Genomic DNA, 12842 nt, shown 5'->3' with positions numbered 1-12842 from the left:
AGTCAAGGTCTTAACTTTATTACTGACTTTTTTCAGCAGCATCAGACCAATAATATGTGTTTATCTACTCGCCTGTACTGCTCCAGATAGAGTAGCTCATTGTAATTCTCCCCTCCAGGTTTCCTTCCCTAAGGACATATCTATATCTCGGATCTGTCTAATTAATCAGGATGTGAAGAATAGAAAATTGTGAAACAGTCCCTATGCTCATCGTGGCTAGGCTTTAAAAAGCTCAATAAAGTTTCTGTCTACATTTTCTTGTTTATACTGTGGAGTAAAATGGATCAAACAGGCAAAGATTTGTGGCAACAGAGATGGTGCCTTTGCGCAATAAAACACATACTGTGTATCAAACAAATGTTGTACCACTTCTATGAAGCTGACATTGGAATGACATTGTAATCCTGGCCATCTGTCTTCCTCCTCTAGATGTCGATGAATGTGCGGTGTTGAATGGAGGCTGCCAGCAGCGCTGTATTAACACTCTGGGCACCTTCCACTGTGAATGTGATACGGGATACAGACTCCATGCTGATGAACGCACCTGCATAAGTGAGTAAATATTAGAACCAGCTTGAAGTCGTTTTCAATGAAAATCGACCTGCTCTTGTAGGGGCAGGAAGAAAAGGTTTTTCTGTTGTAAAAATACCTATAGAAGCTGACAGTGTTCAAGTACAATTCTCTCTCTTAGAATAAAAAGAAGAGATATCTTGCTATTAAAAGACTAAAAAGATGGGGAAGGAAATAGAGAAATTAACATTCACAAGCAAAACTTGAATTTCCAAACATGTGGCTATTTCCATAGGGCATCTTTTCTGCCACATGTAGTAAAGTATGAATTTGTTAGTTGTTGCTTTTATACCAGTTCAGCACAGACTCTCAATGAAGAGAGGAGGCTATAACAGTCACTAGCTGCAATGTCCACTCATTTCAAACCAGATTCAGAATTGGACTTGTGGTTATAATAGCAAAAATTATAACAGATTGTGTACCAGGGAGCTTATGGTTACTCAAGAATAGTTAAAACTACACACATTAAATCTGAGGTTACTGTATACTTATCATGTATCCGAATGTTCTTAGATATCAGTTTGGGGTGGTAGAATTATTATTTTAAGTCTTGGTATGTTTCTCAAATTTATAAATTTGCTAAAATGACTTTGTACACAGGAAAAAAAGTGGAATAACTTTTAAAACACCATGCTTCCTGTATGATTTATAAATTGTTTTTAACTGAAGTGTTTTTTTATTGAATGATGATCCTCAGATGGCATCAAGCACATTTTGATTTCATCTCCAGGTCCCTTTAAAAATATCTATTACATTGAAAGAGTAGCATGTTATACAACAGCATTTAATTGCTGGTTTAATTGGTATAGGGCTTGTTAGCTTGCCCATTTACTCAAAATTATTAGCATTTCATGAATATTATATAATTATGAAGTTTCAAAGAGAAAACAGCCAGTTTTGCTTAACTTCATAGTATATACTCTCTCTTTTTTGTAACATATTTTATATGAAATGAGAGAAAACCAGAGGAAACAGGTAAAGATATCCTAGTCATAGATCTGATTTTGATATGAGAGAATAGAGGTTTGGGGAGCAAAAAAGGACTTTTCCAAAGTTGAGTGATCATGTAGGTAGAAGCCATATCATAGAAGCCAGGGAACTCAGTATCGTGATAACTGTCTACAGCAAGCACCCTAGTGGGACAGCAGCTCACGTATATTTATTCAGTCCCTGAACTACCTTCTTCTTTGCAACTTGACTGCTGGTTGCAATAGGATCCCTTTCCCATCTCCATCTCCAGCCCCAACCTGTAAGGACATCAGCTGTTGCATCCTTAAACTGCTGCTCTAACTTCTCTCAGGCACAAAATGTTTCGGAACAGGATTGCCAATACATGCAGATGTGGCATTTATAGGTAAAGGTTGACTTGGTGAATTTTTGTGTCTGCTATAAAAATACTTTGCAAAGTAATACATTATGTAAATCTATGATATCTGATTTTTGCACTAAGGCAAAATAAACACTCTAGTACCCAACTAAAGTACCTTTTAGGGTGTAATTAATTTTCTAAACTCTAGCAGTTATTATCTATTTCTTAGTAAAATCATTAAGCTCTTTCCTTGTTCCTCACCATCATTGCTCTGGAAGTTTTCAATTTTTGTTTCAGTGAAATCAGGTCAAAAGTAGACTTGGATAAGAATATTATGGTTTATCTTTTCTGTTTCTATTCCTTAAAAGTCAATTTCTATTGTACAAATACATGGATACTATGGCAAGAGGGTAGTCCTCATCTCTGGAGGAGGGCATGGCAACCCACTCCAGTATTCTTGCCTGGAAAATCCCATGGACAGAGGCGCTGGTGGGCTACCGTCCCTGGGGTCGCACAGAGTTGGACGTGATGGAAGTGACAGAGCAGTAGCAATAGGGTATTTGCAGCTCCACAGACTGATCCTTTTTTGTGCAGAATTTCAACACAGTGTACAAATTAAAAACTAAATTAATGAGAAATATGGATTTCATGATTGCATCATTTTAAAGCTTTTCACCCATTGGGTATCATTCTACAGAAGGACTGGATTGAGAGCCCAGAAAGTGACCTTTATGGAAATTTTCATGCCTCTCTCCTATGAATATATTGAAATTTTGGTTTCAAAGAATCGTCCTAAAAATCTCAGTTGACACAACTACAGCATTCTTGTTAAAATGTTTAATGTTAAATGTTAAAATGTTAAAATGTTAAAAAAAATTTAAGCACTTTGTAGTTAAATACTCATAACATGAGCCGGAGGATAAGAACTGTTTGTTTTCTTATTTGTTTTGAAAGAAAGAATGTTCTACAGAGAACTGAGTCTTACATTGGTTCCTATTTTGAGTAATATTGTAGGAAGGATCAGATATTTTAAAACACAAGGAAATCAAATTAGCTCACATCCCCTTTGGGATTTTTTTACCTGGCAGAAAACTGAGAATGGTAGCTGATACTTACCAGGATATTATTGTAGACAGAAATTCATCATGACCTGTGGCAGAGTCACAGAGGAGAAGGTGAGGTTATGGAATTTTATGGTTCCACTACTTAGAGTACCGGAAATTAGGTGTCTTCATTTCTCCCCTCCTCCCTACCTTCTTTCTCTTCCTTTACCCCGTTCTGCCCATCAGTCAGAGGCTTAGGTTAGTGTGAGCTTTTGAGCCTCTGGTGTTTTTTGCACTTTCTCTTAATCACAGCTACAGCAAATTTCTTGTACTCCAAACCCTTGCAGAGTTTAAGATGACTTCATTTCAAGAAAGCATGCTGTCTCTAAGGGCTGTGCACTTGTGGTGACATATGGCCAGCAGTTACTGGTCAGCCTCTGCCAGATAAAGTTATACAAAGTGGTGTTAAGAGAGGGGGTCCATAATATCCAGCTACAATGTACAGGCCACTTGCTCCCCATATAGTACTGCCTGGACTGCTGATAAAATATGATCCCAATAAAACTGGAATCTTGGCCTCAGTGACCCTCAGTTTGAGTACCTGAATTTGTTTGCAAATTTTTGCAGTGCATGTCATTTTTCTGGTGGTAAGGGCTTATTATTTTCATCAGATTTTTAAAGATATCTATAATACTTCAGAATATCTCCCATATACTTCTGCCTTAAGATGGTGCTTCTTTAAAAGGTGTATATGTAGGAGGATTCCATGATACTGTTGTATAATGATATAACATTGACAGTCACACAGCTCTGTCAATGTGAGGCAAAGCTTGTCAATGACCACTTCTCCTTATAACTTCCTTTATAATGGAATTCTGGCCCAGAAGTCTAGGTCCATGACCTTGGACAGCACAGTTACACCTGGTTGATGAAGGGTCCAGACCCAGCATGGGAAAGCAGTCAAAATAAAATTTTGGCTTTGCTATCAGTATTTGCAATCAGATTTGCTTTGCTATCAGTATTCTCCATTAACACAGATATTACCAAATAATTCATATACTTTTAAATTTCCCTTTACTTGGAAACCAACAGCTTAAAAAATAGAAACTAGATTTAGCAACCACCTGAAAAACAGAAATATTCATATTTGTCCACTATTGACTCTCATCTATGGACTAGAAACAGTGGCACAGTGGACTCCAAGTTGTCGTGTGTCCTTTAGCAAGTCACTTAATCGCTCTTCATCCTGTATTCCTCATGTGGTAAATGTAGAAATTGGACAAAATGACAAAGTTACTGCCTCTCTAAAGTATTTTAATATTATGGAGTTCCCAAAACTACTAACTTATTACAAATCATCTGTTAACCTGTATTTGTTAAATTCCATTGGATTCTGTGGAATAATTATTTTATAGATATTTTATTTATATTTTATAAATATAAATATATTTATATTTAACATATAAATATTTTATTTGAAAAGTATTTAAAGAACTTAGACTTTAGGAAGTCCCACATACGAACAGTGTGTGAGAATTTTATATCCAGTTTAATTAAAATATAAAATGAGAATTTTATATCCAGTTTAACTTAAATGTTCTTAATAAAAACAATAATTATATTCTGGTGTTTTTTTGAAAATACTATTTTCTACATCATAGAATCATATTTTGGAGGAATTCAAGGACTAATCCAGCCTAGTCTACTTTAGAGATAAAAGGTCAGCGATCCAAAGAAATGAAGTAAATTTTGCTCTGAAAATAAAGGAAATTAACTTTCAGGAAAATCTGGCTAACTTCACTTATTATTAAATGCTTTAAAATAATTTCTGATAAATATTTTAAAAGACTAAGAAAAAATATAAAAGTGCTATGAAATGAAATTCTTACATTCTGTTTTAGTGGAGCTCAGGGTTAAAATAATGTATTTTTGTGACAGCTATTGATGAAAGAAATCCACCTTATATTATCACCCTGTAAGTACAAATTTATCACTTCTCTCTTATATTTCTATCATATGCTGCAGTAAACCTGACTACGCTCAGTTCTGCAAGTAAGTTATGCCCTTTTCTGCTTCCACACCTTACCTTACTCAACTTAGACTCGAGCCCCCAAGTCTCCACCTGTCAGAACTCTGCTTACCAAGTTCCATGTTCAGTGTCGATTGGCCTGTTAAGCCTTCTCAGGTGACCCCAGCCAAAAGCATTCCTTCTTTTTCTGCTAATACCATATAATTTAGCGTTGCCTTAATGACACATTATACCATATAGTTTTATATGTGTGCAGTTGGGCTTCAGACCAAATGAAAGACACTAATGACCTTCTAATTATCAGCTTTCACAGGAGTCTTTTCCATGCCTGTTTCAATGGCCTCTGACACTGTTAACCACTCATTTTTCTAAATCTTCCTCTTGACTTCTTGACAGCACAATTTTCACCTTTGACTGCTGCTTCTCTGTACTTACATTCTTGTTACCTCGTCTGACTTTTGATTATCTTCTTTCATCAGTATGGACTGAACTATGTTCCTCTAATGCATGTTTTAAAGCCCCAAGTTTCAGTGTGATGGTGTTTGGAGGTAGAGCCTTTGGGAAGAAATTAGGTTTAGATGAGCTCATGCACGTGGAAGATCTCATGATGGGATTGGTGCTTGAATAAGAAGAGACACCAGAGAGATTGGGCTCCCCACCGTACCAGGATCTGACTGAATAGCAGCCATCTGAAGCCAGGAAGAGAGCACTTACCAGAAACCAAACCGTACTAGAACCTTGACTTTGAACTTTCCAGCCTCCAAAACTGTGAGAAAATTAATTAGGCCACCCAGGTTTGGGTATTTGTTATAGAAGCCCAAGCAGACTAATGTACTTCTCTTTTCTCCTTTATTCCCCCTTCTCTAGTCTATCTCCATTTAATTCTACCTTTAGACAAAAGTCGATACTTATAAAATATCTGGCAAGTATTAGTTAAATGTTAGCTATTATCAAGCTGCTGCTGCGAAGTCACTTCAGTCGTGTCTGACTCTGTGCGACCCCATAGATGGCAGCCCACCAGGCTCCTCAGTCCCTGGGATTCTCCAGGCAAGAATACTGGAGTGGATTGCGTTTCAAACTTCTCCAGGCTATTATCATAATAGAATGTAAAAAAATATAAGGACTTTACTCAGATGGATTTGCTTGTTGGGGAAAAAATTCAAACTTGCAGTATTTCTAGCTTTTGGACCCTGGACAAAAAATACATTATATTTGATAGCTTTGCAGATTTTCTCATTGTTGACAGGCAGACTTTAGTAGATATGACTAAAAATATGTAAGGATAATGTAGACTAAACTCCTTTTACTGCCAGTGGATATTTTTTAGCAGTCAGGGGCTAGGTACCAAAATAATTTAATTACCCAAATTTTCTGTATTTAGCTGTGTAATTTGCATTTAAAGTAACTTGTAAAATTTTGGCTATAATTTGTTGTACTTCACAAAGTCTTTGTCTTTCTATTTTTTGTAACAACCTTGTTAAAAATGCTCAGCTCAAATCTCCATTCATAATCATGTCCTTCTTCTGCTATATTTGTTGAAATTAGCCTTCTCAGAGGGGTGAAATAATTAAATGATTGAAAGTTTTAATGCTTGCATAGTTCTCTTACCTCTCTTTCATGCCTTCAGCACATGGGTTTATTAACATGTGTACTCACACATAAGCAAATGGAATCACTGGTGTCTGCACAGAGAAACCTCAGATAAACAACATTTTAATTATTTTAGTCTTTAACACAAAAATTCTTTATTTCCACTTGCTGGAAATGGTCAGGAACTGTTTTTGTTCAATGGTTCCTTTTTGTTCTCACAAAATGAGTTGGGGGAAAAGAAGAAGTAAGGTTACCTGGAGGCTGTAAACCAAAGGTATTTCTGTGTGTTGAAATGTGAAACATAGAATCAGAGGTCATATTTTAATTCTAAATAAACAGAAGTTAGATGTCACGAAGAGGGTAGATGTACAGCCTGGAAGCTTGATTAAACAGATATTCTTAGTAAAATTTTGAGCTTGAATGAATTTTCTTTCATCGGATTTTTATGTTTCACATTTTAAGATAATACTAACTTTAGTATTCTTGCCTAGAGAATCCCGTGGACAGAGGGGCCTGGTGGGCTACTGTCCATAGGGTCGCACAGAGTCGGACACGACTGAAGCGACTTAGCATCCATGCATGCGTTTGGAGAAGGAAATGGCAGCCCACTCCAGTGTTCTTGCCTGGAGAATCCCATGGACAGAAGAGCCTGGTGGGCTGCCATCTATGGGGTCTCAGAGTCGGGCACGACTAAAGCGACTTAGCAGCAGCAGCAGCAACCACCTTAGAAAAGGATTGAAAACACAATTAGATGTGGTGGTCTTCACATAATAGATTCCTTTGTTTTTGATCTCAGTGTTCTGATCCATGATGTCTAGGTTGTATTTGATAAAAGGAGTGGAAGATTCTTTCTAGGGAATGCAAAGAGATTTCCCTCAAATTGGAGATGAAAGAAGTTAAAGACTTTCATTGAAACTACCTTTCAATTAATTGCATTATTTATGAAGACAAATTAGAAACAGAATTCATTTCGTATGACAGCTGATGTCTTGAACAGGGCTATGTCAGGTTAAAAAAAAAAATTGTTTAGTTTGTCAGGTGGATGGCATTTCTCAGTCATTATCAAATTCATCGCCCTCGCAATATTAATCACTTTTGTGTGCTAGGTGATAAATTTAATTCTCCAAAGTTGAATTTAGGGAACACGTCTCTTCTGCCCTCCTTGTCCCCATCTGTGGCCTTGAAAAAAAATCATGAACTTTCCAAGTGTTTATCCATTTTGTTGTTGATTAACCCAATTCAAAACCTTTCCCCAAATTCAGTGGATTTTAGGAATGCATTTAGAAATCTTTCCTTTTCTACAGTTTTTCTATAGTCTTCAGACTTGGGAAGGAAAGACTGGCAGTTTTAGGTAGAGACAGACTGAGGTCTGAATTCTACTTCATCATATAACACTTGCATGATCTGTGGGCTCTACTCCATATTGTCAAAAAGAGTCAGACATGACTGAGGCAGCTTAGCACGATCTTGGCCTGGTTTTTTAACCTCTCATCTTTAGAGTCCATATCATCTTTATCTCTTTCCTCATCTATCTATGTCTATACCTAATAAGACCAGTATAATAGCTCACAAAAATCAACATTATACATTGTACAAGGACATAAACCTTATAAAGAGGGATGTATTAAATACACTAGGATGGGGGATGGGGGAGACTAATAGTGTATTCTGGGGTTAAAAATGAAACAAGAGCGGCCCTTCCAAGGAATGAGGAGTGATAAGAATTTTCCTTGAACTGGGTAGTATGATAAAATCTACCTTCTGTATCCAAAATTAAAACAAGACAATGTGATAAAATGTTAGCACAGTGGTCTTCATGCTTTCCGGTTGCCTTTTCTTTTCTTCTTTCTCTCTATTTGGAAAGTATATTCACAGATCTTCCTTCTTAAGCATCAATAGGAATTTTTTATAGTTATGTTTGTAAAATACTTTTAACAGTAAGATTTTCATAACATATATTATATCAAATAAAACAACAAAACCCTACTTTTAAGCACTAAATAGTCTTGTTTTCTTATGTTCCCTAAATAATTTCATAGTGCATTACAGAATACCCATACATACAAGGGTATGGGATGAATGAAAATATGAAGAGATTAAAACAGCACCTGGCACATAGTCAAAGTTCAGTAAACGATGGCTTGAATCAGCAGTTTATAATCATTATTTATCTATTTTTATTATTTTCCCACAATCAGAGCACCCATTCAAAACACAAAGATGCTAAAAATGGGAGATTCTGTGTTATGTGCAACTAAAAGTACAGCAACTTCTCTCTAAATTGTTTATGAAAATAGAGAACAGAATTTAGGATTTTGAGAAAAATAATGCTAATCTGAAAACAGCATTTCATGGTGGGAAAGGTATCAATGTTTCAGGATAGCAATAGTAACTTTACCACCTAGTTATCCCATATAAGACATGTGTGACTTTGGACTTTCACTTAACTGTTCAGTTATTCCATTTCTCCACATGTAGGGATTGGTGAGGAAAAATTACAGCACAGGTAAAATCCTTAGTGCAGTGCCTGACACAGAGCAAATAGTCAGTGAAAATTCTATCATGATATTGATATTAGTTCTATACTTGCAGTTGGCTGTGTGAAAGTCACTCAGTCATGTCCGACTTTTTGCAATCCCAATGTCCGACTTTTTGCAATCCCATGGACTATATAGCCCATGGAACTATCCAGGCCAGATACTGGAGTGGCTAGTTGTCCCCTTCTCCAGCGGATCTTTCTGACCCAGGGATCAAACTCAGGTCTCCCACATTGCAGGTGGATTCTTCACTGGGTGAGCCACCAGACTAAATAAAATTATGAAGAGTCAGACACTATAGTTATCATTATAAGCTTACTTTGGTGATCAGATGGCTTCCTTTGGGCATCTTGGTTGCTAGCCTTTTAAAGCAAACATACATTGATTCTTTTTTCTTTTTGTTTTACTGGAATATGATTGCTTTACAATGTCGTGTTAGTGTCTGCTATACAATGAAGTAAGTCAACCATATGCATACATATATCCTCTACCTCTTGGACCACACTTCCACCCCACCCCCATTCCTTCAACAACTCCCTGTTTCACTTTTCTTTCTTTCTTTTTTGCATTTTGGAGTTTTAAAGCAATATTCAAAACTATATTTTCATTGTATGGTAAAATATTCTCATTTATCACTGGGTTGAAGATTTATATCTCCCTGTTTCCAAAAGCACTGGAGGCAGTAAGCTTTAGGCAGCTTATGCATTTTCACAGGGTCCAAAGTGCAAAATGATATGAAACAGAAAATAGGACTGCCTCCATCTAAAAGAAGCGGAAGGATTAAGTGCTTGCAAATACCAGATATGAGTGTAACACTTAAATCCAAATCTAGTAACCTAGTACAGCGTTCTAGTGACTGACAAGAGCCACATGGTTTAAACCAGGTGTGCATTTTTAACAACAATAATCATAGAGGCATTTTTTAAAAAATTCAGTAATTTCAAAATCTCTTAAGGTATGCATTCCTTTCATTTTGCAGAGAAAACAGAAATTTTCAGCTAAGAGCCCACCCAACTTTTACTCCCATCTAGAACTTTTGGTATTATTAGTAACTCTCAACACTGTCTGCTTTGCTCTTCAACTGAGAAGGAAAGCACTCTGATGTTATTTCAAGCTAACCCCATCCTGCCCCACCTTAGAACCTTGCTCAAAATTTTGGAGGTGAATGGGAGGAAAAGACTACTGTTGTTCAGTAACTAAGTTGTGTCCAACTCTTTGTGACCCCATGAACAGCAACACGCCAGGCTTCCCTCTCCTTCACTGTCTCTTGGAGTTTGCTCAAACTTGTCTATTGAGTCAGTGATGCCATCCAATCATCTCATCCTCTGTTGCCTCCTTCTCTTCCTACCCTCAATCTTTCCCATCATCAGTGTTCTTTCCAATGAGTCAGCTCTTCACATCAGGTGGCTAAAATATTGGAGCTTCATTTTTACTATCAGTCCCTCCAGTGACCATTCAGGGTTGATTTCCTTTCGGACTGACTGGTTTGATCTCCTTGTTGTCTAAGGGTCAGAGTCTTCTCCAGCACCACAGTTTGAGAGCATCAGTTCTTGGGCACTCGGCCTTCTTTATTTGAAAGAGTTTATGGAGTCATCACAGAAGTGGAAGGGAGCTGGGAGAGAGTTGTGTCTTGTAATCCACAGAGGAGAGAATGTCAGAAAGGAAGGAGAGGTTGTTACATTCAAGGTTTAAGTAAAACAACTGAAAAGTGTTCCTTGAAACTCTCAATGGATAATGTATGGATAACCCTGGCAAAACTAGCTTTAGAGGGAAGTTTTATTTTAAGATAGATAGAAAGATGTTGAAGATAGAAGAGAAAGAAGGGCATATTAAGATCAAGGTTCTTTATCCTAAAACAGATCTTCTCCCTAAAACTGCTTTTGCCAGGCTTGTTTATACATTGTCCACTGATAATTTCAAGAAATACTTTTCAAGCATTCTGTGTAACATCCTGAAAGTAATGACTGCTCCTTCTTTTCTTCCTGACTTTCTCTCCTCCTCTTATTGTAGGAAACAGCTTTCTCTTGGTTCTCTTCCATCTCTGTGATGACTCCCTAATCTTTCTCATACAATCTTTCCCCTCTGTTGAACTCCAAAATTTTTTTAGATCTTCAGAATTCTGGTTTTGGCCATTTCTTTACTCCCTCCTCTGCGATCATATCCACTGGCAAAACTTTACCAACTCTAATTAGCTATATATGGATGAGGTCCACATCAATATTACTCAATCAGATCACTCTCCTTGTTCTCTGAACCCAGAGATCCGGCTACTGCTTGAAGCCCTTATTGAGGATCTGAGGCTCTCATTGAGGGAGTCTCAAGCATTGGAAACTTAGTGGACCTAAAATTAAATGTATCTTCTTTTACCCTCCACCTCCCAAATTTCTTCTTCTCTGAGTACTAAGGACAGCTCAGGTCACCCTTTTTCCAGGGCAGTCTAGTGTATCTGAAGTTACTCATGACTCCTCCTCTCTCTTCCTCCTCACATCAAGCTCTCCAGTAAAACCAATGGGCAGTTTCTCCTCAACACCCCCCAAAGAGCCGGCTTCACTGTGACTACTTTCATTCATGTCCTCATTATTTCTTACAGAAAGGTTTACTGTAATTGCTTCTTTCCTGATATCATTCTTCATAAATGACCCCTTCAATCAATTATCTAAACTAATGCCAGAGATATCTTTTGAAACTGTAACTTAAAAATTATTTTACCATCCTTAAAACCTTTGTTTCTCTATAGCTTTTAGAATTAACCCAAATTTTTTACTATGGTTTACAACGTGCTTCAGGGTCTGACTCTTTGTTACTTCTGTCTTACTTGCCATATTGTGACTCTGCGTTTCATACTCCAGGCTCAGAGACACTGAAAATTTGTAGTATGTAAAGCATGCCAGAAGTTTCCACATTCCTACATCTTGGTCTTAGTGTTCCATCTGTCAGACACTCCCTGTTTCTGCCCGTACTTTTTTCCAGGTTTGAATGCAAGTCAACACTTTCCCCTTTCTCATTTATTTTGTCTCTAACTCTCCTCACCTAACTTCTGTCTTTCAAGGCAAAGGTTAGAATCACCTTCTCTAAGGAGACTTTCCAGATCTGTTCTCATACTTAGAATCCACATTTGTCACCTGTTTTATAAGACTTATAGATACCTTCAATGGTGGGACACAATATAAAGACACTCAGACAAGAAGAACCTTTATTATTTACAGCTCCAAATAGAAACTCCCTGGTGGCGCACATGGTAAAGCGTCTGCCTGCAATGCGGGAGTCCTGGGTTCGATCCCTGGATTAGGATGATCCCCTTGGGAAGGAAGTGGCAACTCACTCTAGTACTGTTGCCTGGAAAATTCCATGGATGGAGGTGCCTGGTAGGCTATAGTCAATGGGATTGCAAAGAGTCATACACGACTGAGCAACTTCACTTCATCATCATCTCCTGCATTGCCGGCAAATTCTTTACCATCTGAGCCACCAGGGAAGCCCTATATGTGGCAACTGGGGCAGGTGGTCAGGCTAAACTCACAGTCTTCCTGGGGTTTAGGTATTTTGAATAACTCCACTAGCCCCCAGGAAGTCTGTGAGTCTAGGGACCTCTAGCAGTTGACTGTGTGTATATCTTAGCTCTGGAATGTTTCATAAGGGAAATAGTTGGGGTGGGGGCTTAGTTTGTGAAGGGGAAGATGGTTTTGAGCCATGACTTCAAGACAGCATTTGTGAAATATTACATCATACACCTCATAGAGTCAAGGACAACTCTCTAATAGAGC

The 12842-nt window shown here is 37.6% G+C and overlaps 1 protein-coding gene across 1 annotated transcript in view; it reads left to right on the top strand.

Annotated features, from left to right (window-relative positions):
• The window catches only part of LOC122444958 (EGF-like and EMI domain-containing protein 1), a 627705-nt gene that overhangs the window by 471525 nt on the left and 143338 nt on the right, over window positions 1-12842 (top strand). The window contains exon 6 of the mRNA XM_043473804.1: window positions 430-552. Coding sequence (XP_043329739.1) covers window positions 430-552 — 123 coding nt within the window. The remainder of the gene's footprint in view (window positions 1-429; window positions 553-12842) is intronic.

Source organism: Cervus canadensis, chromosome 7, assembly GCF_019320065.1.
Source record: "Cervus canadensis isolate Bull #8, Minnesota chromosome 7, ASM1932006v1, whole genome shotgun sequence".
In the NCBI taxonomy this organism is placed as follows: Eukaryota; Metazoa; Chordata; class Mammalia; order Artiodactyla; family Cervidae; genus Cervus; species Cervus canadensis.
This window is presented reverse-complemented; position numbering and strand designations above follow the sequence as displayed.